At 52.7% G+C, this 25,993-nt stretch overlaps 8 protein-coding genes across 8 annotated transcripts; 4 read left to right on the top strand and 4 right to left on the bottom strand.

The window, feature by feature from the left end:
* Positions 1 to 2,294: 2,294 nt before the first annotated feature.
* Positions 2,295 to 2,717, bottom strand: PG994_012974 (uncharacterized protein; the record flags this gene model as incomplete). The annotated part of the gene is made up of 1 exon (XM_066864383.1): positions 2,295 to 2,717. The coding sequence occupies one exon, from the start codon at positions 2,715 to 2,717 to the stop codon at positions 2,295 to 2,297; it is 423 nt and encodes a 140-aa protein (XP_066709344.1).
* Positions 2,718 to 4,391: 1,674 nt separating this feature from the next.
* PG994_012973 (Homeobox protein Wariai) lies at positions 4,392 to 4,823 on the bottom strand (the record flags this gene model as incomplete). Its single annotated transcript, XM_066864382.1, has 1 exon — positions 4,392 to 4,823. The coding sequence occupies one exon, from the start codon at positions 4,821 to 4,823 to the stop codon at positions 4,392 to 4,394; it is 432 nt and encodes a 143-aa protein (XP_066709343.1).
* A 1,022-nt stretch (positions 4,824 to 5,845) lies between these two features.
* PG994_012972 (uncharacterized protein) lies at positions 5,846 to 6,412 on the top strand (the record flags this gene model as incomplete). Its single annotated transcript, XM_066864381.1, has 1 exon — positions 5,846 to 6,412. One exon carries the CDS (start codon positions 5,846 to 5,848, stop codon positions 6,410 to 6,412), a length of 567 nt encoding a protein of 188 aa, XP_066709342.1.
* A 1,597-nt stretch (positions 6,413 to 8,009) lies between these two features.
* On the top strand, positions 8,010 to 16,168 carry PG994_012971 (polyketide synthase; the record flags this gene model as incomplete). Its single annotated transcript, XM_066864380.1, has 7 exons — positions 8,010 to 8,662; positions 8,733 to 9,003; positions 9,318 to 9,400; positions 9,456 to 9,649; positions 9,715 to 10,135; positions 10,209 to 15,845; positions 15,901 to 16,168. The coding sequence occupies 7 exons, from the start codon at positions 8,010 to 8,012 to the stop codon at positions 16,166 to 16,168; spliced, it is 7,527 nt and encodes a 2,508-aa protein (XP_066709341.1).
* A 623-nt stretch (positions 16,169 to 16,791) lies between these two features.
* On the bottom strand, positions 16,792 to 17,484 carry PG994_012970 (uncharacterized protein; the record flags this gene model as incomplete). Its single annotated transcript, XM_066864379.1, has 2 exons — positions 16,792 to 17,175; positions 17,302 to 17,484. 2 exons carry the CDS (start codon positions 17,482 to 17,484, stop codon positions 16,792 to 16,794), a joined length of 567 nt encoding a protein of 188 aa, XP_066709340.1.
* A 1,436-nt stretch (positions 17,485 to 18,920) lies between these two features.
* PG994_012969 (uncharacterized protein) lies at positions 18,921 to 21,674 on the top strand (the record flags this gene model as incomplete). Its single annotated transcript, XM_066864378.1, has 4 exons — positions 18,921 to 19,580; positions 19,632 to 20,306; positions 20,346 to 20,787; positions 20,968 to 21,674. The coding sequence occupies 4 exons, from the start codon at positions 18,921 to 18,923 to the stop codon at positions 21,672 to 21,674; spliced, it is 2,484 nt and encodes an 827-aa protein (XP_066709339.1).
* A 313-nt stretch (positions 21,675 to 21,987) lies between these two features.
* On the bottom strand, positions 21,988 to 23,510 carry PG994_012968 (WD repeat-containing protein 79; the record flags this gene model as incomplete). Its single annotated transcript, XM_066864377.1, has 2 exons — positions 21,988 to 23,263; positions 23,365 to 23,510. 2 exons carry the CDS (start codon positions 23,508 to 23,510, stop codon positions 21,988 to 21,990), a joined length of 1,422 nt encoding a protein of 473 aa, XP_066709338.1.
* A 1,085-nt stretch (positions 23,511 to 24,595) lies between these two features.
* Positions 24,596 to 25,764, top strand: PG994_012967 (uncharacterized protein; the record flags this gene model as incomplete). The annotated part of the gene is made up of 4 exons (XM_066864376.1): positions 24,596 to 24,675; positions 24,763 to 25,020; positions 25,081 to 25,470; positions 25,581 to 25,764. 4 exons carry the CDS (start codon positions 24,596 to 24,598, stop codon positions 25,762 to 25,764), a joined length of 912 nt encoding a protein of 303 aa, XP_066709337.1.
* Positions 25,765 to 25,993: the final 229 nt, after the last annotated feature.

The following is a 25,993-nucleotide window of genomic DNA, read 5'->3' as shown; positions in this document are numbered from 1 at the left end:
ATGGTAATTACCAGCCTCCTCCCTTGGCTTCCTAGGATATGATTTCTCAACACCCGTCAGGGGCGAAAGGGGCTGCAAACCAAAAGGCAAGGCTTTGTTCTGACCAACCCAAACATGTGTTCCGCAACGGCGATTTGATGTCATTGGTCGAGCACAATTGAACATCATGGCATGCCTGGTTAATGAACTTGTTGGTGGGCTGCACGGGACTTGAACATTGGGCTTGGGCTTCCGTGATATTCTTAGAATTAATTACCCCGCCCAGCGTTTGTAACAACCTACACCATGACAAATGGAACGAGTAGGTAAGAGAAATTGTATGATAACATCGCCGAGGCCTACCTTGCTACCTGCTTTCGAGGTCATGCGAAATGAATTGTTGTCGCCGGACCGTAGGTACTATAGGGGTCTCTGACATCCTCTGATGCTTGGAAATGTCGTCGTGGTCCTTGCCTTAGGCTCGGGGAATGCCTTGAAAGCCATGACTGGTTCTTCTTTTACCAGATAGTCGTATCCAAATAATGAGTAACCAAGTAGGTGTGATTTTACAAACCTTGCCGTGGCCAAGACCTTTCCGGCAAGAACAGACTGAAGCAGGGATATGTATGAGACTAATTTTTGACATATTTCTAAAGCACGTATTAGCAACTTCTATCTCGGGCTCGATTTTACCTCACCGGTCTTGTGTCAAGACATAAAGAACGACGTAGCCCCCGTACTTTGAGCCCCGGTCAATCTGCTTCTCCCCACCACCTTTCCCCGACCAAGAAAAAAGAAAGGAAAGACAAATCGACCAATAACATAGTACCCAGGGGGATCGTGCTTCAGAATCCATTATTTTAAAAACTAATCCTACAATATTCCCTTTTTTCGAGAGCAGGGACCCATCCTTCTTCAGACGACGTACCTTTCCGGTTCCTTCTAGGTCTCTCCTGCCAGCAACGTGGGTGCTCAAGTACTGTTTTGTAGGTTGAAGATAATTATTTAACTCTAATCACCTGTCAAACCTCGACGGCGATATTAAATGGTTGGAATTTGGCCAAGATACGGCAACTTCGCTTTTGCTGACTCATGGAGTGGCTTTCCCCCTATTCAACCCTGTCCACAATATTCACCAGATCAGCGAATCCAGTGAATCGATTTTCCAACGCACTTATTAATTGGTAGAACGAGACATTCACCCGCGTACCTGAGCTCGGAGAATCTCCCAGCGACCGGACTCGTATGTTCAACCCGCTGTTGGGAGTGAATGTAGACTTGGAGATCTTGAATGCAGGGTATCTACACGCTAGGATAACACGAACAGCTCATGGAATATCACCACCGCCGGCTCCTGAAGGCGTTTTGGGTATGCTATATTCATCATATTGACTTGTACCGCGTACTGTTGAATAATCATTCAGGGTGACTCAGATAATGGACTGTCTATATATCAGACGACCCTCGCAGTAGCTATGAAGGAGCAGCTATTGTGGATATCTCAAGTATTCACCAGCACCACCCCATCTTCGCAACCCGTTATGGAGTGGCCTAGAGGTCATACAGAGGGGCCAAGCAGCATTCAATGGTTGCAAGTCGAGGAAGAAGATCGAACGATCCTAAGAAGCCAAACTGTCTTGAGACGGCGATTGAATATTGCTACAGTTTGACTGCACTTTCTTCTCTATATAAATCTCGTCAATCATAACCTGTGAGCGCATCCTTCCCATTAGTACACATATCTGCTCACAACCCACGAAGCAAATACCCATCACATCACTGTTATTGCGAGCAAAACATCTACTCCGTCGATGCAAGCAGTTACCCCTAAATCGATCTATATCTGCGAAACAGTCGAGTCAACCAGTACTAACATGAACACTAGTCATTTCAGAGATATCTAGTCACCATTAAGCATCTCGAGCCTCATTATAGAGTGTCACGAGACAACATCAGGAATCGTACGTATAATACCACAACGTATACACTCTTCGCACAAGTTCATTTCAGCATACCACAAAAATCCAAATCCAGAACGCTCAGACTCAACAGATATAGATCAAGACCAACAAACTTCGATTTCTCGACTGCCTAACGCAATAATGTCTTCCACCAACGATAACGAGTGGATGGGCTACTTGCAGACCGCGACCCCTGAATCCAGTGGAACCGATTCCAATGGTGCCCAGGTTGACCAGATGGCCCAGAACAACTTCATGTAAGTTCCCAAAAGAAAATATCCATTTTCCCCGCCACAAAAGTTTGTCGACCCCTCAGCTAATCGATTACCTACTGGATACAGGCCCATGAACAATCTACCCCAGCTCGGCCCCCAGTCCCAGACACCCCAGCAGGCTCAGCAGCACCAGCCCCAATGTGCCCAAGCCCACGCCGCCCCCGGCCGCCGCCGAGGCCCCGGAATCATCGGTCGCGGCCTGCTGCCCCTGAGCGACGGCCTGTCGGTCCAGGAGTACGAGCGCCGCCGCAAGCACAACAGCGAACGGGCCGAGGAGAACAAGAAGGTGCAGCGCGAGCGCAATAACGACGCCGCCCGACGCAGCCGCCAGCGCCGCGCCGACCTCATCCACACCCAGTCCGGGCAGATCCAGCGCCTCTCGCAGGAGGTCGGCGCCCTGACCCGCGAGCGCGACTACTGGAAGGGTGTCGTCGAGCGTACGCAGGGTGGCGTGGGTGGCGGCGGTGGCCGCATCCAGCAACAACAGCAGAATGACCAGCATCTTCCACAGTACCTCGCCTACCCGGCCGCCATGACGCCTTCCGCCTCCGTCGCTTCTGCTCCTCTCGGTCACATCCCCGTCGCTTCGACCGCCCAGGTTCCTGCTCAGCAGCAGATGCACACTCCTCAGTTTCCTGCCATCGCTACACCTTTCCAGCTGTCGAACCACGTCGCTCCATCTCAGCTGATGAACCAGTATCCCGACCTCGCTGCTGCTGCACCGGCTCAGTCCCAGCCCCAAGGCTCTGCTGTGGCTGCTACATCCTACCAGAACAACCAGAACTCGACCCCTGTTACCCACACCCCGGTTGCTTTCGATGCTGCGGCTACAGGCCAAGCCGAGGACGAATTTGCTGACTTCCGGTTCCTTCAGTCGATGGATGCCCTCGACGCCGCCACGGCTTCAGATGCCATCGGAGGTCTCGATGACAGCGAATTCTTCCACCAGATGGACGCATACGACACGCACTTGAAGAACGGAGATTCGGGTGATGCTCTGGAGAACTTTGACTTCTCGATTACCGGCAATGACTACTAGATCTGTGGAGAACAAGTTGGGGAGTACATGATACTGCGGTGATGATGGGTTGTTCCGAGTTATTGTAATTAGAAGTAGGCTTTGCAGGCCAGACGTATCAGCATGATACGCCTGCCTCGGGACTACCTCGGGGATATTTGCCTCGAGAGGAAGTTCCCTGCTGCCTCAGGGATCGCTAGTAAGCTAGACATCTCTCTGCGTTCTCCTTTGCCCCAATAGGGTTATAGTTTTGGCGGTAGTTGCGAATCGTATTTATTTGTTTCTGCCGATACACCCAGCATAATAAGTGTATCGCTTTGTGATTGGAACAGTAGTTTGGTGCTGCTCGTAAGAAGTGCCCCGTTGACTTCTGAAAATCGCCGCTTTGTCGGGAACAAAAAAAAAAGCACCGCCAAGTCAGTAATGGATTATGCCATAAACCGACTTGGGGTGCAAGACTTGACGAGATTGTTGATTTGTACGCATGCCCCTAAGCAAAATAAAAACGAGACAGTGAGAGGATGTAGAGAGTATGTGTCTGAAGATACCGAGTTTTGGTTGAGGAGTTTGAGGAAGCCATGATATCAGGAACGTAGCATGTAGAAGCATCCCGTTGACTCAAAGACAGTGGTCTTGATTCCTGCTGTCACTGATCGCCGATGTAACTTCGTACTTCTCTTCGCCGTCGAGGAACGTAATCATAGTATGGTCACGAGGACTGTTTTGAGACGGCGCTGGGGCCGCCCTGCCAAGGTGCTTGCACACACCTTTGCCGGCCTGCGATTATTGTGATAGTCATGTTATTATCGGCACTGGAACCTCAATGCAGCCACAATGGGTCAGGGTAGATATGTTGACAAAGAGTGATGTTTAGGAGGAAGCTGTTTGGTGAAGGAGAAAAATCGCCGACTGGTGATGTGATAAAAGTTTTTGGGTAGCTGGCTAAACAAAAGCTGCATTGAATACAAATGGATAAACAAAAAATTATGGACGATGAGATAGATAGAAGCTGTCAGGCACCCACTAGGTATGCAGCAGGCGCTCCGCTCGTGCATTTCATTCACTACTTTTCTCTTTCTTGTGCTTGACCTTCTGAAACATATTAGAATGACGTATTTGACTCTTTTAACGACCACTTCGATAAGCTTGTCCATAATGTCACTGATCGCCCTCGTCAAATGCCCAACCATTACAGGCATGTGGATCGGCGCCCTTCTCTAATAGCCAGTCGAGAAAGTCCCATTCTTGACAGCCCTTCGCATGAGACAATGGAGTTGCTTTGAAACCAATACCAATAGCCATGACGCTATGAGGTTGAACGGCACCGGAAACGTTTCTGTATCCATTGATATTCTCCCCGTTTCTTACCAAGTGCTCCGCCATCTCAAACCGTGTAGAATCGACGGCGGCACCTGTTTGGGGGTTGAATTCAGTGAGGCAATGCAGTGCTCCTCCATACTCGAGCTTCGCGCCGTAGGCAAGCAACGGATCGTCAGCCTCGGTAGATACGACCTTGACAGCCATGTCGTCGAGCATGTCTCTTACCTTGCGCTTCACGGGGGCTTTGGAAGGATGATGGTGGAAGATCATGGAGGTCGGTCCCTTGCGAGCGATGGTTGGATCCGCGCCATGATCAAGGAGGAGCTTCAGTAAGCTCGTATCCTGTACACATTGCACATGGTGCTGCGCTATCGAGTTTCTCCCTCTTTGGCTCTTTTCCCATGGGGGCGTTTACTTCCGCCTCGTCCCCTACCTCTCGTGCGTGCTTTCGTCCGCAGGGCATCATTGAGATAGAACAGATTCTGGTGTCGTGGCAATAGCAGGCGATAGAAGATGGCAAGAGTGAAGTGCGGGGCTGAGTCCGGTGAGGGAGTTGCTGTTTATAGTTTGTTGTTGGTTAACAAACGATGGTCCGGGGGCGCTCGGAACAGCCACCTCGTAATTCGCGTATTACCCCTGCCGAAACTAATCCTGACTAAGAGTCCTACGGAGTTTGTACCACCTTATAGCCCTTGCTCTCACAACGACAGAATTTCTGACCGGTTGGCAACAAGGCAGCCTCAGCAGTTATAGGGGCTAGGGCGCGGCGCAATCTCACTGTTAGTCAGAGTCATCATAGTTGGTAGTCGGTGTCATTGCCTAAATATAGACGCTCCAATACGCATCGCGAACTGGAAAGGGAGCTATGGGAGACAAGCATGATTCCACCAACATACTGTACTTCGGTGCAGGGTTGTACGGGTGCTTTGGAATGGCAGAGTGCTTCAGATAGCCAACAAGTAAAAGACAAGTTAGGCGTAGAAGAGTGCGTATAAAATGGGCATAGAAGCCTTCCAAACTAGAAACAATAACCAAGCCAGGCCGCACCTTCAGTTTACAGCTTTGAAAGAACTCGACATTACTGAACCCTTATTTTCTTCACCATGATCTTCACAACGGCTCTTGCCATCGCAGCTGTATTGGCATACAGTCAGGCCGACGCCTATCCACATACCGTCTCTCCTCGGTCTAATCCACCCGGGTTTGTTGGACATGAATGGCCGACCTGCATCAATCTCGTCCAATATCATGCCGGACTTTGTTGCATGGCCGGAAAGCCCTGCCCTTCACCGATGGGGGAAGAGAAGGCCGCAAGCATGAGCAGTACGGCTCAAACGACCCATACCGAGCCGCCGCCACCACCGCCGTCTCCAAAGACATGCAACCTGCATCTTCACGAGTACGTCGAGGGTCCCGAGGACAAGTCTATCGAGGTGGACTACGACTTTTACGACGGGGGCGATAAGCCGAAGCACTCGGGCCACTTCACCAAGGACTGGAACCAAGAGTACCTTGTGCCTACGTCCGAGACGGGACTCGCACTCCCTATTTCCGTGACGGTAACCAACGAGTTACCACCTGGTGCGGTGGATCAGGAATGTCCATCGTCTGAGCGTGAAGGCGGTGGCGGGATCGGCAAGAAGAACAAGAAGCGATGCGCCCACACGCAATGGAAGAGCTGGGTCATTCATCTCAAGTATGGCGAGACAGTGTGGCCTAGTAGCCATGTTTCGAACCTTTACAAGCAGGATCCCAACAAGTTGCCAAATTGTCAGGTCGGTGGCTGGGCCGAGAATGATTGGGACGGGAACAACAAGGTCAATCCCCACTGGCAGATGGACTGTCGCTTTGCTTGCTAAGGTTACCAATACATTGGTTGGAGTTTCATGTTTTGTTTATCAGTATTTGTATTTCTAGTCGTTCACTATCCCCAATACCATCATTTGAGATTCTCCACGTCTTCCAACCCCAGCTATTAGTTTGCTTCCCCTGGGTGACATCCTCCATGTCTTCTGGCTCCAACATACGTATCCCACAGCCAGCGTATTGTAGTCCTTGCTAGAATTACATTTCTAGTCCCTATCTGACTGAAGGTCTCGTCGACGTCACCGTCGCGTCTTGGACGTCATGATGGCCTGCCGTCGAAATAGAGTCAACGCTACCCTGGAGGTCGAGCGTACGACGCTACCATTAGGTCGGAGCCGTGGGGGCAAGGGCCGTACCGCAGTGAATGGAATTGGGGGGTTCTGTTTCTTCCGAACCTCTGCTCGAGCGAAAACAAACTTTTGCTCTATGCATGTGTATGTAAGACTCAACCTACCCCTCAGGCCCAGGCTCGGTAGTTCGACATAGTGACATGACCTAGTCAACAACGGTAACGCGATTGGCCAATGGAACTGAGCCCGAGCTACTAGTCACATGTCGGAAATGCAGCTAATGTAGCTGTATTAAGAAACCTTATTTTTGCCTAGATAAAGGCTCAGATGAATAGATCACTATTTCGCTGCACACGATATGTCGTTCGACGCGTTTGATCTCCAAATATATGACAGGGAGGGTTTCCTTTTCTGCCTCCCCCATGGTAAGTTGTGATACAGGGAGCTGAAGCTTACGTGATATACTACGCAGCAGGGCTAAGTTTAACTCCTGCATGAAGTAGAAAGTCAGTTTTCGCCAGGATAATTCATCTTGTTTGACGTGTACTTACTGGTATTCCGCTGTCCAGTCTTGATATCCAATACCTGGCTGGGGGGGGGGGTTAAGCATATGCCAGTAGCGTCGTACGCTTCGGAGCCAAATTCTTTCAACCTGCTGGGTCCGGAGAGCACATGCTTAGCAATAGGGCGCGATTATTTGCACGATTCGGTACGATTGCTGCATCTAGCTTGGTACTGTCTTGTCATGGAAAGCTAATGCATGAAACTGCATTGGGACTTCGAAATTCAAGTTTTGGACAGCGGTATGGCGCAGAGTGGTATTGCTGGGGCGGCGCAGGCTCATGCTCGAGCTTGAGTCCGCTCCTCGATGCCTCGCATTGGCGTGCGTATAAAATTGCACGATGTCGCGAGCTTTATTTTTGCGAGGTGGACTGACTTTGGTATTGAACTGAGTTGAGAAGACACCCAATGGAGACGCAGGTGGGCTGCTTATCGCGTTGACTCTTCCAATGCCGGTATGGTTTAAAATGTACGCTCATTGTTTCCTGATAACACTGTCTTTATCTTGACCATATGATTCACTGTGATACCAATAGGAGTCGTGACGTCGATCAGTGACTGATATCTGATTATTCAGATACTCAGTCGTATCTATTAATTCGCTATTTCTTTCGGCCAAAGAGGATCGGTAGCTTGTAACTAACTAATACTACGAAACACGCACCTCAACCCTGTGATTACCAGCTGATCAACCCAATTCTTCATTTTGAGAACCCTTTGGTGTCGTCAATAAGTGGCGATGCCCCACGACGATCCCGTCGCGGTTATAGGCTTTGCCTACCGAGCTCCTGGGGTTGGCAGAAAAGGCCTCTTGGACTACCTGACACAAGCGAGAACGGCTTGGTCCAAGATCCCTGCGGACCGCTTTGACCAAGATGCGTACTGCAGGCCCGGCGCCGAGAAGGCGGGCGTCTTCAGTGTCCAGGGTGGACACTTCGTCCCGGGGGATATCTACGCCTTCGATGCCGCTTTCTTCAACATGAGGGCGAAGGAGGCTAAGAACGCCGACCCCCAGCAGCGCATGTTGCTCGAAGTCGCCCTGGAGGCTGCTGAGATGGCCGGCCACAGCCTCAACAGCCTCGCAGGCCAGCAGATCGGCGTGTTCATCGGCAGCGGGCAACACGATTACTCGGGCTGCCTGACAGATGATATCTTCGGGGTTAAGACCTTTACTGCTACGGGGCTCGCACCCTGCATGCTTGCGAACCGGCTCTCTTACTTCTTCGATATCGATGGGCCCAGTACCGTTCTCGATTCGGCGTGTGCTTCCAGTGCGTATGCTGTGCACCAGGGCGTCTTGGCGATCCGCAACGGAGACTGCAAAGCCGCTTTTGTAGCAGCAGCATCTTTGAATATCAGCCCCGGTGGTTTTCTAGCGCTCGAGAAGACAGGGTAAGCAACATGGCTCCCTGCCCCGGCCTTCCTCCAACATTGATATCGTTCTGACTCTGGCGTCGGGTAGAGCTCTTTCCAACGATGGTAGGAGTTACTCATACGACTCGAAAGCTTCTGGATTTGGCCGTGGCGAGGGTGGCGCCTGCCTGCTGTTGAAATCTATGGACGATGCCATCAGAGATGGGGATCCCATTCAAGCCGTCATACGCAGCTCCGCTTGCAACCATGGCGGTCGGTCCGAGGGTATTACTATGCCTAATGGCGTAGCTCATCGAAAACTGCTTTGGCGAGTTCATGATGTCGCAGGCTTGGATCCGTCAGAAACGGCAGTCATTGAGGTAAGTCCTGGATTCATTTTACAGTGACTTTGACCCCTGAATGGGGTAGGGTATTTGGGTACTTGTTGGATGTATCCCCCTGAATCCCAGGACTGTCCCAAAAAGAGCGGGGCCACTTTGTTTGTCGCCTCCAACAAAGCATCTTCCCCTCAACCCACAAGCAGTGACAAAAAGTTGCACATTGGCTGATGCCAGTCACTTCGCATAGGGCCATGGAACAGGAACAGCCGTTGGGCAAGTATTTACGTCCAGTGACAACAAGACGGGGTCTCCTGGCTAATGAACAAATACTCTATTATAGTGACCCTATTGAGGCGAGCGCCTTTACGTCAGTGCTCGCAAAGAACCGCGCAGCCTCTAATCCAATCTACATTGGGTCGATCAAGTCTAACATGGGGTTCGTGGACTATAGTGTCTTTGTTTGCCACTCCTAGCTAATACGGTCTATCCAGTCATTTGGAGGGAGCGAGTGGCATGATTGGAATGGTCAAGGCCATTCTTCAAGTGAAGCACGGCATCGTATTTCCCACGGCAGGGTTCGAATCTATTAATCCAAAGATACAAGACAAAGAGAAGATTATCGTCCCCAAGGCCCAGATCCCATGGCCTCAAGGGGAGCTTCGGAGAATCCTCGTCACCAACTTTGGTGAGAACATGCCTGCCTGCGAAACACACATGACCTTGAGCAGAATGCTGACTTCGAACACCAAGGGTTTGGAGGCAGCAATGCTGCTGTGATTATGGACGGGCCGCCATTGAAGACACCCACCGAGACAAACGGCCTCCCATCAAAGGACAATGGCGTCCACAGCAATGGCGCCAATGGAAACAAGCTTCTCCATGATGGCGTTCTTGCCACATCAAAGCGAGTACTTGCTTTTTCGGCAAAGTCGGAGACGAGCCTCATCTCGTACTTGCTGTCATTCGATGAGTATCTCAGCGAAGCACCCGACACCGATGAACACATGATGCATCTGAGCTATACGCTAGGCCAGCGTCGCACCCACTTTCCTCACCGAGTCTCCGTTATAGCAGATTCAACCACGAGTCTAATGGAGAAGCTCGCTATTGTCAAGCCAAGCCGAGCCAAGGATAGGGTAGTAGCCTTTGCCTTCACTGGGCAAGGTGCCCAGTACGTTCTGACCCGAGTTTGCTATTTGTGTCATTCACAACTGAAAACCAGCTAACCTCCGGTAACAAAACAGGTATCCTCAGATGTCCGCCGGGTTACAACACTACAAAGCTTTCGCCAGGGCTATGGACGTAGCGGAGGAGTACTTTCGGGAATTCGGCGCCGCCTGGAGCCTAACAGAAGAACTCCTGAAGCCCGATGCTGATTCGTGTGTGAACGACGCCGAGATCAGCCAGCCTGCATGTACTGCGGTCCAGCTAGCCCTTGTGACACTTCTCAGGAGCTGGGGTGTGGAACCAGCCGTTGTTACCGGACATTCCAGTGGCGAAATCGCGGCCGCGTTTACCGCCGGTCTGTTGTCCTTCAAGACGGCCTGTGCTGTTTCATACTTCCGAGGCCAAGCAGCTTCCCGGCTGTCAAGCCGGCCTGCAGAGAAAGGCGCCATGCTTGCTTTAGGAATCGATTCTGAAGAGGCAACCGACCTGATCGAGCAGCATTCTGGAGGCGCTTACGCGATCATTGCCGCCATCAATAGCCCGAGGAGCGTCACTATATCTGGAGATGTCCAAGCCATTCAGAATATACAGAACGCTGCCGGTAAAAAAGGGTTGTTCTCTCGCCGACTCAAAGTTGAGATTGCGTACCACTCGCGCCATATGGAGAAGGTGGCCGATTACTATTTCGAATCCATCAAGCCTTTCTGTGATGGAGATCCCACAGACCTACCCGCAGCGGAGACCCCCTATCCGATTTTCGTGTCTTCCGTCACCGGACAAGTTGAAGATTCAGCCACGATTGATGCCATATATTGGGTGAAGAACCTGGTTCGCCCAGTGAGGTTCTCTGACGCTATTCAAACCCTGGTCATGCCACGAGACAAAGATGCTACCAACAAGAGAAGGATTAATGCCAACGTCATCATTGAAATCGGCCCTCATTCTGCATTGAAAAATCCCATCAGGCAGACGATTGAACTCACTCAACCTCTCAAAGTCGAAAGCCAGCAAAGCACCCCAATAACGTATCTTCCCTCCTTGATACGCAGCACAGACGGGAACGAGGCACTTCTCAACCTGGCTAGTTCACTTTTCACATTGGGCTCCTCGATCCACCTCGGGCAGGTTAATGGGACTAGCATCGGTACTGCTGACGTGCTTGATGATCTCCCGGCATATGCGTGGGACAAAACGGCGAGCTACAAGATCGAGTCAAGACCCAACCATGAAAGGCTCTTTCCTGGTGAGTCTTACAATCCTCTGATTGGAAGACTGGTTCCCTCGAACGGCGGCAAGGAGCGTGCATATAGACAGGTTTTCACACTCGATGAGGTGCCTTGGATTCGCGATCATGCTGTGGCAGGCGCTGTGGTCTTCCCTATGACCGGTTATATCGCGTGTGCCATTGAAGCTGCGAGGAAGACTTGTAATGTTCCCGCGGCCGCTTTTGTCGTCCGTGACTTTTACATCAAGGAGCGCATGGAAATTCAGGAAGAGCAGGCTATCGACATGGTCACTAAACTGAAACCGGCCGCCACAGGCGCATCGAGCTTTTCTCAGACGGTCTGGGACTTCGAAATCTCAACCTGGGACGACGCTACTGCATGGACAGTACACGCTCATGGCTCTGTACAACCCGAGATGAACTGCATGACGGCAGATACCATGGGATTGCAGGCCTCCCTTGCTCTTGTCAATACGACAGGGGAGCTTATTGAGCACGACCTCGCTAACTACTACACAGAAGCCAGTGTGAGAGCCACCCGTTTCGGACCTAGTTTCCAGAACTCGGTCAGGTTCTTCTCGGGGAAAGGCTATACGGTACTCGAACACAAGTTGCGTGAACTTGGCAGTTCTCTAGATGGTCTAGACTTGCACAACTCTCCTGTCACGGTCGACCCCCCAACGTTAGATGGGTTCCTCCAAGGAGGCGCTCCCCTCCAGATTACGGAAGACGGAAGGCTACCGGCCCAGATGCCAAATTATATCAGTCGTTTCCGCGTCTCTAACACGATACCTTCAACTCCTGGACAGCGATTCGATATTGTTACTCGACTGTTGCATTACGACTTCAAGGGTGGCCGTATGCAGATCGGGGTTACCGCGTTCGCACGAAATGCCGATAACGCAATGGTCCCTATAGCCGAATGGGATTCTGTCGCATTCCGCACTGTTGGGTCTGCGGAAGAGAATATTGACCCAGACGCGACCCTCCCGGACAACTGGGGATGGGAACTTTTGCCCAGTCTCGAGTACCTCTCCGATAACCAGATTCAGAAGGTCCTTCCGGAGCATGCTGATGACCAAGCTGAGGAAACGCGCGCTGAAGACCTAAAGCGGATGGCATGGTACTACATCAACAAGGGGCTGGTAGAAACAGCCCGAGACGACCGCTCGAAGTTACCATACCACCTGGCCCAATTCGTCAAGTGGGGAATCCGACACGATGCCGCGAGCAAAGTGAGTCTGGCTTCAGACGCTGCAGCGGCGGAGCTGCGCAACATGGTCCGCAGCCGAGACGCCCAGGGTGAGATGCTCTGCGTCCTGGGAGAGCAGATTGTGCCCATCCTGCGCCAAGAGGTCGAGCCGCTTGAAGTAATGCTCAGTGACGGCCTGCTCACGCGCCACTACGAGGCCGATGCGATGAACGCCCATTTCAGTAAGACCATGGGAAAGCTTGTGTCCCACCTATCCGACCTGGTGCATAACATGCGAATCTTGGAGGTCGGTGCGGGCACGGGTGGGACCACGCTGCCCGTGCTCGAGGCACTTACACGCAACCGGAAAGAGGAAGGAGCCGCCTATGTTAACTACACCTTCACGGATATCTCGACTGGGTTTTTCGAGAACGCACGCGAAAAGCTGGGCCAGTGGTCCCGCCACATCACCTTCCAAAAGCTGGACATCACACAAGACCCCGGAGAGCAGGGCTTTGAACTCGAGGATTTCGACCTCGTCATCGCCGCCAACGTTTTGCACGCCACGCCAGATATGCGAGTCACCATGGCGAATGTACGGAAGCTGTTGAAGCCCCGAGGAAAGCTCTTATTGCTGGAGGCTAGTGCCCACCCACCGACTCTCCTGCCCTTTTTCCTGCTCCCAGGCTGGTGGTATGCCGAGGATCAGTACCGGGACCGTGAGGAAGGACCGATGATGCCGGTCCTTGTTTGGGACCGTCTACTCAAAGATACTGGTTTCTCGGGCGTGGACGTCAATGTCAGAGATCAGCTTGGTGGCCAAGAGCAAGTGATGGGTATCATGTGTACCACCAGGATCGGCAAGACGGAGGAAAATCAAACCGTGACGGTGTGTGGACCGTTCATGGACAACGAAGAAATTGTCTTTGCACAAACTGTAGCCGATGAAGTAACCAAGCGATTCGGTTATCCTACGAAGACGAAATCCTTTGCTCAAATCGACCCAACTGAGGACCCGCTGTACATTGTATTAGATTCGCCGCGGCACAGTCTTCTGAAAGATATCGATGCGACGAAATTTGATCGTTTGAAGCAGCTCTTGGTACACAATACCGGGCTGCTATGGGTCATCCCCAAGAACGGGCCGGTTGAGAGTGGAACTGTCAAGGGAATAATGCGAACCTTGCGGCTCGAGGATCAGCCAAAGAACCTGCTTATTCTTGATCAGCTGCCGCTGACCACACAAGCCTTGTCCGCGATACTTGATCTTGCCGAGAAGCTTCGTGACCCGGAGGTGACACGCACACAGGACCTGGATTTTGTCTGGCACGAAGGGTCGATCCATGTGCCCCGAATGCGGTTGTTGAGGGAGCTGAAAGAACCGTTCGCTGTTGAGCAAGGCATATCATGTCGCAAGCTGCAGAACATCTGGGACGGCGAACGCGCTTTGGAGATGACAATTGACAGTGCCGGCAGCCCGGACTCAATCTACTACCGCAGGACCAATGTCCTTCAAGACAATCTTGGAGACGAGGAAGTGCTTGTGAAGGTCGAGGCGGCCGGTGTTAGCCAACGTGATCTGAGTCTCATCCTCGGCTCAGTGCCCTGGACTCCGCCCGGGTTTGATGGGGCAGGCACGGTTGTCAAGACCGGACGCGCTGTGAAGAACCTACATGTGGGAGATGATGTTTTCTTCCTTTCAGTTGAGGACAGCAGCGGCTTCGCCACATACAAGAGGCTCTCTTCCTCCCATGTTGCCCCGATTCCCTCTTTCATCTGCGCTACGGATGCCGCGACTATGCCCCTGGCGTATTCCATGGCCATATTCGCTTTGGTAACGACCGCACACCTTGAAGAGCGCGAAACAGTCCTGATTCACGGGGCCTCTGGTGCTATCGGCCAGGCGTGTATCAAAGTCGCACAGCACCTAGGCGGCCAAGTCTACGCCACTGCTGGCACAAGCGACAAGCGGGAATTCCTCCACGCATCGTATGGCATACCGAAAGAGAATATCTTCTCAAGCCGGGACCCCGAGTTCCGAGATAAGATTCTCTGTGCGACAAGCGGAAAGGGTATAGACGTAATTGTCAACTCGCTCAGCGGTGACCTCATGAAGGAGACTTGGTCATTGGCTGCACCCTTGGGCCGGTTCGTCGAGATTGGTAAGAAGGATGCCCTGCAGAATACCCACCTCCCGATGAAGCCATTCGAGAAGAATGCCACTTTTCACGGCATTGACTTGCGAAGTTTGGCCAAACACCGCCCGGAGGAGTTGAGTCGCATCTTTTCGACTTTTGCCGATCTGGTCCAACACCGGGTCGCTGTTCCAATCAAGCCCGTGTCCATATTTTCCATATCGGACTTCGCATCAGGCTTGCGCAGGCTCAGATCCGGCGAGAGTTCGGGTAAAGTGGTTGTAACGCTAGGGAAGGATGAGCGAGCTATGGCTGAGAGCGACCTGAGACCGACAGATATCGCCTTGAATCCTGACGCGACCTATATGATCACAGGTGGGACCAAGGGGATTGGCCTCAGCTTGGGCTACTGGATGATCGAGCATGGCGCCAAGAACTTGGTTCTGCTTGGTCGCAGTGGCGCTTCAGGGGCTGAGGTTCAAAAGCTCCTGAATAAATACAAAGGCACCAACGTACGTGTGAGGGCGCTGAGGTGCGATGTCGGGTCCAGGAGGGAGCTAGAAGGGGTCATGGAATCCATGGAGGATCTCCCTCGGGTTCGCGGTGTCGTGCACAGCGCCCTTCTCCTCAGCGACAAGCTATTCGAGAATGCCAGCTACAAGGACTGGCAGATCATCATGAGACCCCGAGTGAACGCGGCGTGGCACCTCCACGAGCTGCTGCCCAAGGACATGGACTTTTTCATCGGTCTCGGCTCCCTTCTGGGCGACACGGGCAACCCGGGACAGGCCATCTACGCCGGGTCGGCCGTGTTCTACCACGAGTTCGCCAAGTACCGCAGCGCCCTAGGCATGCACACGGTCGCCATCGCCCTGCCGGTCGTGCTGGACGTCGGCTACGTTGCTAGCAACAACCTCAGCGGCCTCCTGCAGCAGACGCTCGGCGCGACGCTGACCATGGCCGACATCTGCACGCTCGTCAAGGGCGCCGTGCTGGCGTCGTCGCCGCTCCACCGCGACGCCAAGGCCATCGCTTGCACCTTCTACCTCGACGGAAAGGCCGTACGGGACGGGCCCTGGGACTACATCCACCCAGTGTACGCGCGCGAGCGCGTCAAGGAGGAGGCCGCCAAGAGAAAAGAGGATGATGAAGAAGAGTGGGGGTAATGCCGGCGTTGGTGGAGACGGCGTGCTGCACTCCAACGCGAACGGGGGTAGTACAGCCTGGCAGCTGGAGGTCGATGACCCCCTGCCTGGCCTAATCGAGGCCCTCGTCACCAAAGTCGCGGCCATGACCATGCTCGACCGCGACGAGGTGGGCGCGGATGCGCCCCTGGCCTCGCTGAGCCTCGACTCGCTCGTCTCGGTCGAGCTGCGCAACTGGATCCGGCGCGAGGCCAGCGTGGAACTGGTGCTCAGCGCCATCACCGGGGCGGAGAGTCTCAGGGCCCTGGCTGTGGAGACCCTGGCCCAGAGAAAAGGATAGTGTTTGGGGTGGGTAGTTTGTACGAGATGGATGTTACAGGGTTACGTTGGTTCTTACGTGGAGTTATTGGTGCCATTATCAACTGGGGGCAGCTCGTCGAGTAAAGGGGGCAGTTTGAGTCACGTTAGTGCTGGTGGGGTGGGGTGTTGCTCGATTCAGTCACTTGAAGTATCTTACGTTCATGTGCAGTAGCACGCAGTCATTCCTTCAAATGTTAGTGAGATTATCCCGAATAGCAATTGTATGCTTACTCTCTCGCTTCTGTTACCACTTGATATACTTGTTGAAATAAGAATGGGAGTCAACATCCTTCATAAAAGGGGTCTAAGCATGATTTGTAATTTTGGTAATACGTCTCTGTCTTATTGTACATCATCCTGGAACCAAGTTTTGCATGATATCATTTAGGGGGGGGGGTGAGCTCAATTTTGATTTGGTCTGTTGGGTAGAAATTTCCGACTTTATATTCTCTTCAACGTAAGTTGCGTAATATACATTACGATTTTATTATGACCAAGAACGGCAAATGTGGTGGGTAATAGAATATTCAAACGGCCCCTCTACCGATCTGACTGCCAACACTGTGTCTTCAAGGACGGGTAGTTATCTTAGGGTCTCTGTGACTAAACCTGCGGAGGCTGGGCAGACGTGGGCTGCGGAGTCTGATGCTGAGCATAAACCGGTGTCTGTGCCTGAACACCCTCACTTGTCTTCGGCCCATGGCCGAGCTCGACATTACCTGGGTTTGACGCGTCATGGTTCCGGACACTCCCAATGATGAAGAAGATCAGGTTGATGATGCACAAGATCCAGGTGACAGCACCCAGGGCAGCGCAGGCGGCCATAACCGAGCCGAATGTATGGATTCCGGGGTAGTAGAAGTCATCGTAACTGTAGGCCAGCAAAAAGGAGGCCCAGGATGCCGACCAAGCCCAACCGGACAGCCAGAAGATGCAGGTCAGGATGTAGGCGACCATCATGGCAATGCGGTAGTAGAACTGGTGGGCCTTGGGCCTTGAGCTCCAAGAAGATAGCGGTGCCATAGACGATCCAAGAGAAGATTGTCTGTTTGCTCTGATTAGTATTGTAATTACTTGACATGTTCAAGGGAACAGGGGAAAGAAGAAACTTACCACAAATAGCAGATATCCGGGAGCCCCAGCAGAATAGTAGTAGGACAGGTCGCCAAACAAAGAAAGGGCATAGGCTGCCAAGGCCAGAATGACGACGGCGAGCAGGATGATGGCACCCTTGATGAAGATGAGCCACTTGGGCTGAGGGGGCACGCCAGGCGCCGTGATTTCTGATATCGCCATTATGAAGATCTATGGAGAAGATACGAATAGATCGTCAGTATCAAGGGGGACCCGAAGCAATGAACTGTGCAGGACAAGAAAATGGCAAAAGAAGAGGTGGAGAACTCTGTAAGTAGGGGAGAAATGATGCCCCTTTGGAATGTGTCATCTCCAGTATATATAAAAAGGACGTGGAGTGAGACCAAGCAAACGTTTGCCAGGAATTTAATTACCTACAAGGACTCTGTTTGGGGAGCCCAGATAAGCCCATGGTCTCACAGTCTCGTCACAATGGCCGACTAACATGGAAAGCCACAAGCGCGAAGAAGAAAGTAGCGTTATTAGCGCTTCTCAGCCGCGGCACTCAGTCAATGCAGATCTTGTTCCTGTCTTGAGAGCTGAGGACAGGGATGCCCCCGGCAGGATATGGCCCTGATAGCAAGACTCTTCTTACTATAGCGGTAAGCTGTGCTCTTGGATAGGCGCAATTAAGCGGCATAGAAAGCTGAAGAGCGATGGCGTTCGACAGCGCCTTGGTTTTCACACCACATCCAACAGTGGCGCAGTCCCTCTGCATACTTTACCTAAGCTTGTCTGTTAGTCTCAACTGCCAAGACTTCAACCGCAGAAATAATATTAATGGCTTTTGCTAGGGTCTTTTCCAATAAGGGGCTAACCCAATCCCAGCCCTACCGGCTCTAAGGTAGGAACTCACCGGACATCGTTGTGAGTTCCCTTGACCCCATGAGGGATCATGCTTCTGCAGTGGATGGATGTATAGGGTCTGGATCTGTAGCTGTTGCTTAGGCAAGTAACTTCCAATGGTGGTTTCGCAGGGCCCGCACGTGTTGAGTGATTCTTCTTTCTTCAATTGTGATGTCCCCGAAAAGCAGATTCATGTCCTTGGGACGAGGGCCATGGGATATACATGATTCGAAACTGCGTGGGGTGTGATGCTGGCGCTGGCGCTTGGCTGTGGAGAGCAAGTGGTACTTTCAAAGAGGAAGGAGCACCTGCAAGTAATTTCCACCGCACTCCATGTTCAAGATGCAGGTTGATCACCCCAGAACTTTTACGTCTCTTAGGTGTATGGTTAGGTAGGTAGGTAATAGAGTGAATACAAAATCCTAGTGATATGAAGTCTACCTGAGCAACTATTCAAGTCATTCATGCGATATACCACAGGTACCTAGGTATGCACTGCAAGAGCGAAAGCTATGTGTTGGGGAAGGAGCACACACCATGCGACTTCCAATGTGCGATTACCTGGGTTTCTCAAATGCATAGATGGGCTCATCTTGAACTTGAACCTGAGGAATCCCAAACTCAGAAAAAATCGACTGTGACAATTGTTAACTATCATATTTTACCTGTATCCTACATGACTACATCTTAAAGTGCATACTTATTCCTTGAACACATGCGCGCGGCTGCAGAGTCATCCACCCATCATCGCCATGGCCGAAGCATGCGTGCATCCCCCTAGCAGTCCGAGTTCCGTTGTAGGACTACCCGTGGATGAGTATGCCCGCAGGAATGGGCTGTCCCTAGACTTTCGGACATACGACCCCATTTCATACCTGGCATCGACTGCCAGCTCACAGCTTGTGACCCAGCGCCAAGAGCAGGGGGAGTATGGCTCACTTCCAAATCTCCATATTCCCTTTGATCTTTCTCTCGACGAACCACCTATCATTTCCAAGGGTTCGGTCGATTTCCTCAGCTCAATCACCCAGAGAGAGGATGACGAAGCTATCATGAGCCAGGCCATTCAGGCCTCATGCTCCAACCAGATACGGCATCTGAAGGTGGCACTGCCGTTACTACGATCTGATCATGAGTCTGATTGGAGGAGGCTTCTCCGAGACGTGAAATCGAGAACAAGTGCTCGTTTATATTCCAACATGCTTCCACTTGAACCATTGGAGATATCTTTAGACGAGGCACCAGAGTACCCCGAGAGTGCCTACTCCTTTCATTCGCAACTGGGGACTGCTGATACGAGTCAGCTTGCGATATCCCAAGATGCATTGCGATTTCTTGCCACAGCGTTGGCCATTGAAAAAGATGCTGAAGTCCGAGAACAATTTCTTGTGGAGGAATTTAGTGATCGTAAAGTAGGTAACCAAGAATGCATATTCTCGACAACATACTGACGCATGTCCTAGCCTCTTGTGTCTCGCGAGATCACCCCATTAATAACCCCATTATTGGTATCTGAAGAGTTGTACGCCCCAGGGCCTGATCGCTGTCAGATTCCTATCGCGTCAGACCCAAGTAGCCTACTGGAGGAAGACCTGGAGGCGGCACAGTCTGCTTTAATCGCAGCCAGTTCTTCTCCCATTCGAGGGACACCGGACTTGCCGTCGACATCTGAAGTTGAGACAATCACCCCCGTAATCCGAAAAACCGAGTCGCTCAAAGTCGAACAACCTCTAATCCCATCAAGACCAAGCTCTCCACCGAAGAAACACGCAGTCAACTTACAAGAGGCGACAGAGAGTGCGCAACTAGCTGTTGATGCCGATTGCGAGTTTGACAGTCACGCGTTGAAAGAAATGCCTGAACTCTTCAGCGACGAGCTGCTGGAAGAGCTGAAAGCAGGTGCATATTCGGCTAACTTGGCGATAGAACAGGAGCACCTAGAGCAAGCAGATGCGATCGCTCGCGTCCAAGTCCCAATCCTGGATTTTGCGATCAAGGAGTCGGAGTGGAAGAAACTGGGGCAAGAAAGCAATCGACACATCAAATACCTCTTGCACGCTCCTGGAATGAGATTGAAGAAATGGAAGGAAAGCTACAGGAACGGGATCTCTGGTGGGCCCCATTACCTTATAGGCTTCGTCAGGTTTCTCTTGATGAGTCACTTGATGATGCTGTAGGGTTTGGATAATGTCCTTCGGATGTACAACGAGGCAGAAATCCAGACCACCGCGTCGTACGTATGGAAACGGCCTGGCTTAGCCATTCTGAGAGAGCCCGGGGATGACGACGAGGAAGAATATTTCCAGGTGTCGCATCACCAATCCATGGACCTTCCGGATATCCTGAGAAAAAGGAAACTCGAGTTGGCCGATGCGGAACTTGATCGGTCCTCGCCGTCGAGCAACGCGTCAATTGTAGATTTGGTGCGTCATCCCAAAGAGGCCCAGTCGACCAGCGCTGCCAGATCATCCCGTCTACTAATTGGAAACGATGAACCCAACGCCACGGCAGCTTTGTTGGCAAACTATGTCGATCTCCGGGCTACGAAGAGGCAGAAGACCGAAGTTAGTTCGTTCTTCGGCCCTAAGAAATTGGCGCAAATTGATGCGAAGGCCCTTGGTAATGGAGCCGATAAACACACGAGAGTCGACGGGGCCCCGAAGTCCCACGTGGTACCAAATGAGAAGTTTGAGGTATCCCCAGTCCCGAGTTTGGGGGGAATCTGGCGACTCGATCAAGCTGATCGTGGCGCTGACTCTTGGCCGCGGCATTCTTGGCTGGATTGAGAAACTGCTCCAGAAGCTCAACTTGTAGAGCGGGACTTTGACCGTTGGGATACCGTCGCATGGAATCGGAACATGGTCTCTCGCTCACCCATAGGATCCCCCCTAGCTGCTGAAGCGGATGTTGTCGTGTCGCCAGCTACCGGAATCATCTTGACCACACTTATCAAGGTAATTCAGAAACCACTTCCAGGGCAAAAGAGCAAGACCACAATTAAAGAACGGGTCGAGAAGGTCTCTGCAAGATATGAGAGACTTATCGTATTGGTATCGCAGTCTAGCCGTGTTGACGAGTCGACCAGGGACCTCTCCGCATCGGAATGTGCTTCATTCGCCGAGTTCTCGGGTTTGGTTGTGGGACTCAATCCCAACTCCCAGGTATATTTCATTGGCGGCGGCGAGGAGACTCTAGCCAAGTGGCTCGTAGCGTCAATCCAACGGTATTCCGTTGAGGCTGCCGGACTTCAGACTCTGTTGATTGATGATGAGACAACTTGGGAATTGATACTGCGTAGGGCTGGGATGAACGCTTATGCTGCACAGATTATCCTGGCTGAACTGAAAGGGATCAACAATCTAGACTCGCAAGGTCAAGCTGTGGGAGAACTGCAGAGATTCATTCTCATGGCACCGCAGGAGAGAGTTGCACAGTTCTCTCAGATGATGGGTGGGACCAATGTGCTGCGGAGAGTTGGCGCAGTCCTCGATAATCCATGGGAATGAGATTCTCAACGGTGCGTGTTCGGAAAGGAATATGGCTTGGTATATTCGCTTGGGAAAGTGGATATTTGAGAGACCATGGATTCTTTAGTTTGCTAAATATTTGCGAAGTACCATAACCTTGCTTTCAGAAGCACTAGCTCTGGAACAGAAGTTGAGTACATTACTAGATAGAGGGAGAATCCGATCGAGTACTGGAATATTATGAAACTTGTCTTGTCCCAAACCCAACCCAGCTATTGGCTGGACCAGCCCTTACTGGCTTCCAAGGAGAAAGGAGTGATGTAGCCGTACCGTGGGAAATTTGACGTATCCATTACTCTGCCTCTTTATCGCCATCACCCGAGTCTAAGCACCAAATCTTGAGACTGCTCTCCTTATTACTTCTTCGCATCCAGGCCGGCAATCTTTTAGCTTCCTTCTGGTCGCCGGCGCAGCTTTTCGTCGCGCCGCTATCCGAGTCGACTTCCTTATCTTGGACGGCAAAGTCCCAGGCACCCGAGCACGTCGCGATGACCGAGCCCGCTGGGTGCAGACACGTGCTGCCCACCGTCGACTCGTGGCCCCGCCAGTCCCAAGCCGGCGCGTGCGGCCCCTCGCGCATGCCGACGTTCTCCCAGACCTTGACGGTGCCGTCCGTGGTGCCGGACCAGACCTCGAAGCCGCCACCGGCCGCTTCGCCCGCGGGGAAGACGTCGCAGCCGATGCGCTGGTTGCTGCCCGCGGCGTCACGGTCCTCGAGCCAGCCGAGCAGCTCGCCCGTGACGCGTACGTCGTACACGAGGATGCCCCGCGACTTCCGCTCCGAGACCAGCAGGTACCGCCCGCACGGGCTCCAGACCGTATGCGTGACGCCGTTGCCGCCGATGCCGACGCCGGGGCGGCGGCCGCGCTCGGCCGTGCGGTCGACGGCGGACTCGATCCCCCACGCGGCGACGCAGTCGCCCGCCTGCGCGAAGTCGTACAGGCCGACCCAGCGCGTCCAGGTGCCGGCCGCGACCAGGCCGAGGCCGCCGCTGTCGGATGAGGATGATGGGTGGGCCGCCAGGGTCGAGATGGTGCCGCGCATGCCGACGCCGCCGCCCTTCGACAGGTGGCGCTCCGAGGGGATCGTCTTGATGCGCAGAAGCGGCTCCTCGCCCGTCCGGGACACGTCGAACTTGGCCAGCAGGTTCTTGGTGGCCGCGACGAAGTGGGTGGCGGGGCCCGGCCACAGCATGGCCGTCGCGGAGAGGAAGGTCTCGGAGTGGGCTTTCATGAAGGGGTACGAGGAGGCGGGCTGGTGGTTCACCGCCTTGTTGGTGTTATGATTGCCATCTTCGTTGGAGGAAGTAGGGGCCGGGGGAGGATAAAGGTAGTAGAGCTGGATGGGGAGGTCATGGCTGGAGATTAGGATCTGGTTGGTGTAGGCCTCGGAGAGCTGGAAGTAGGGCGCGGGGCAGAGGACGTTGGTCCGCTCTGATAGGGGGATGGTGACTTGGGGGTTCAGTGCGTGAGGGCTTGACTCCGGGTCCAGCAGGTCCGGAGGCAGGATGTAGCCGTCGATCTGATTATTGGATGAGGTTGTGAGGATGGTGGTCCCGTCTGCGGTCCTATTGATCGTTTGGGTCAGTATACTTGTAGGTTAAAGCTGGATGTAAGTCGATGTGGGGCTGCAGTCCATGCTGGACATCATATATGCACACGTACATACCATTGTGCGCTTTCGAAGTAGCCATGCAGTTGACCCTTCTTCTGGGACCGACTGCTCGGAGAATCTTGCTGCAGGGTTCTATCACCAGTAGAAGCAACCAGTCTCACTCTACTCTTGGAGGAGTCGGCTGCTTCTGATTCCTCCATGTCGACTTTTCTAATACTCCTTACACTTCAAGTAGGTGCCCTTCAGATCAACCTACCTTCATCACGTGGCTGGTGTCCTGTGTTGTATTGAATCGGCGCGTATGGCGCAGGGATTGTGTGAGTGGACAAGCACCTAGCACAACTCCATGTACACCATTGTGAGCATCTCAAGTTGCAATGCAATACATAGACGTCAAGGTAGCATTCGTGATTCGTCAAGTCCGTCACCGGCAAAACCAACCATGGCAAAAACAAATTCGATTCCCACTCAACAGATCAGCCGACATGGTGGAGCCCGGACCCTTGTTCGAAGATTGCAGGGGTGCTGATCAGGAGCGTCGGAGCGGTGGTGAGTCCCACGTCATCGCCAAACAGGCAATGAGCGTCATGTCATGGCGGTGGCATTCACCAGACCGTTCCTGACGTCTGGTACCAATCCAGGCTGCCAGGAGGAGGCTCGTTGGATCATGTGCATAAAGCATGTAAAAGTATGATTTATCGATTGCAATCTACCTAGTGTCGTCTTGTGTCTCGGCAATCTAACGCATGCACTAAAAACCCTCGCCAATTCGTGGTTCCTGAGAACATTGAGCGGTAGAGGATGGGGTGCCGCGCTAGGTTAGGTTATCTTGGGTACCTCTTCGGTCCAGGCCACCGCGGCCCCCTGGAAACCCCCAGTTAAAGTACATGTAGCGCCCAACCTGACCACCTGCATATTCTGGCCGAGCGAGCTACTAACGTGCAACTGACTGGGTGCATGATTGTCCAACAAACTCCATTCCAGCCCAAACATCACGTCCCCGTTATCGTAGGGGGCTTCTCTGCTGATCATTTTCAATCTCTACTGCATTTGGGGTTAATGGTGGATTTATGTTTCTAGCACGCCATGTTTCCGAAACACTTGTAGAGAGACATCGCCAACGTGCAACTCTTGCACCTTTCTGCTAACCTCCAGTTCCAACCCACTAGCTTCTGACCTCACCGGACCATACTTGCGTACAAAACGACTCATTCCTCTCGACAACGTCCGACTTCAGAGCCAAATTCCCTCACGCTGCCACTCCTTCGCGGCAGTCTAGGTCAAGATGGGCAGCTTTTTGGACATGATGGAGGATCGTTGTGCAGAACTCCAGAGAGTCGGCTACACCAACTTCTTCGTTTCCATGTGAGTGTGCACTGAGTCCGGTATTGCTGGGACGACTCCGTTCTGGAGAGGGAAAGTGGAAGCTGACTACTTGTTGCCTCCATCCAGCCTTATCATTATCGGCATCCTCTTCTCCTACCTCCTCCAGCATTACCGTATTATCTCCCGTGGTACATCAGAAGGCATCTCGCCGTACTTTGTCCTTCTCGGCGTCACCAGTGCAAACTCCCAGTTCGCCAACATCCTCGCCCTGCCCCAATCGCGTGCCGACGTCGGGTGCTGCAAGCAAGTTAGCCCCTTGGAATGTGCCGCCGGACTGCTGGGTATCGCCCAGATTGGGGTGCAGTGGATATGCTTCGCCGTCATGTAAGGACACACCACCAACGCTTCCTGGTGAACTTGCTGCTGACGTGGGGACTACTGTAGTCTTGTCCTTTTTCTGGTGTTCTTTCGCCGAGACGAGACCATACCCGACGATGATGACGACGAGGTGATAGACCCCGACCAGCCTACATGGAGGACCGCTATCGGCGTTGCTGCTGCTTGTCTGATCCACGGTCTGCTTATCGTGATTATATCAGCATCGCTCGCGCTTGGAGCTCCGGATTACTTGGCCATGTGGGCCAACATTCTGGGCATCATGTCTGCCGCGCTTGCTGCCATCCAGTACGTGCCCCAGATTTGGACCACTTATCACCTCAAGCACGCGGGAAGTTTGAGCATCCCTATGATGTGCGTGCAAACTCCCGGTGGCTTTCTATTTGCCGCGAGTCTGGGTGCCCGCCTTGGCTGGGCCGGTTGGAGCTCATGGGGTGTGTACGTTCTTACTGCTTTGATGCAGGGCGTCGTGCTAGCCATGGCTCTCAGCTACGAATGGCCCAGTCATGGTGGACGTGGACATGGAGAGCCGGCAACTACCCGACCAGCATTCAACCGCCGCACCACGCCCCGGGTTCTTCCCTCGCCTGGTCCGTACTCGGCCCATCTCCAGCCTACGCCGAGACGCAAGAAGAGATTGAGGCCGCTCTTGACCGCGAGGCCGTTCAAGGACTCGGTGAGAACCAGCCACTACTGGCACCTGGGGGCATCGGGAGCTCTGGCGTTCGATAAATTTGACGGACCACTGCATGTATCACTTCTACCACGTCTACCCATTATGTTATTGCATTTATGCTGTGTACGTTAGAGCAAAGAACCCGGGACAGCTATACGTATCCCGGGTTTGTGATGTCACTGAAATGGTGACGCTACCATTTCAAAATGGCTGCGGAATAGACAATAAAAGGAACACCAGTATGCTGTATTTATTGGTTCCGGGCGGCATCTAGCTACTGGTCGA

This window comes from Apiospora phragmitis, assembly GCF_038363925.1.
Source record: "Apiospora phragmitis strain CBS 135458 chromosome Unknown utg000011l:1.0-3236445.0:1.0-3240683.0, whole genome shotgun sequence".
NCBI lineage: Eukaryota > Fungi > Ascomycota > Sordariomycetes > Amphisphaeriales > Apiosporaceae > Apiospora > Apiospora phragmitis.
Note: the sequence above shows the minus strand (reverse complement) of the source record. Positions and strands in the feature narration are given on the sequence as shown.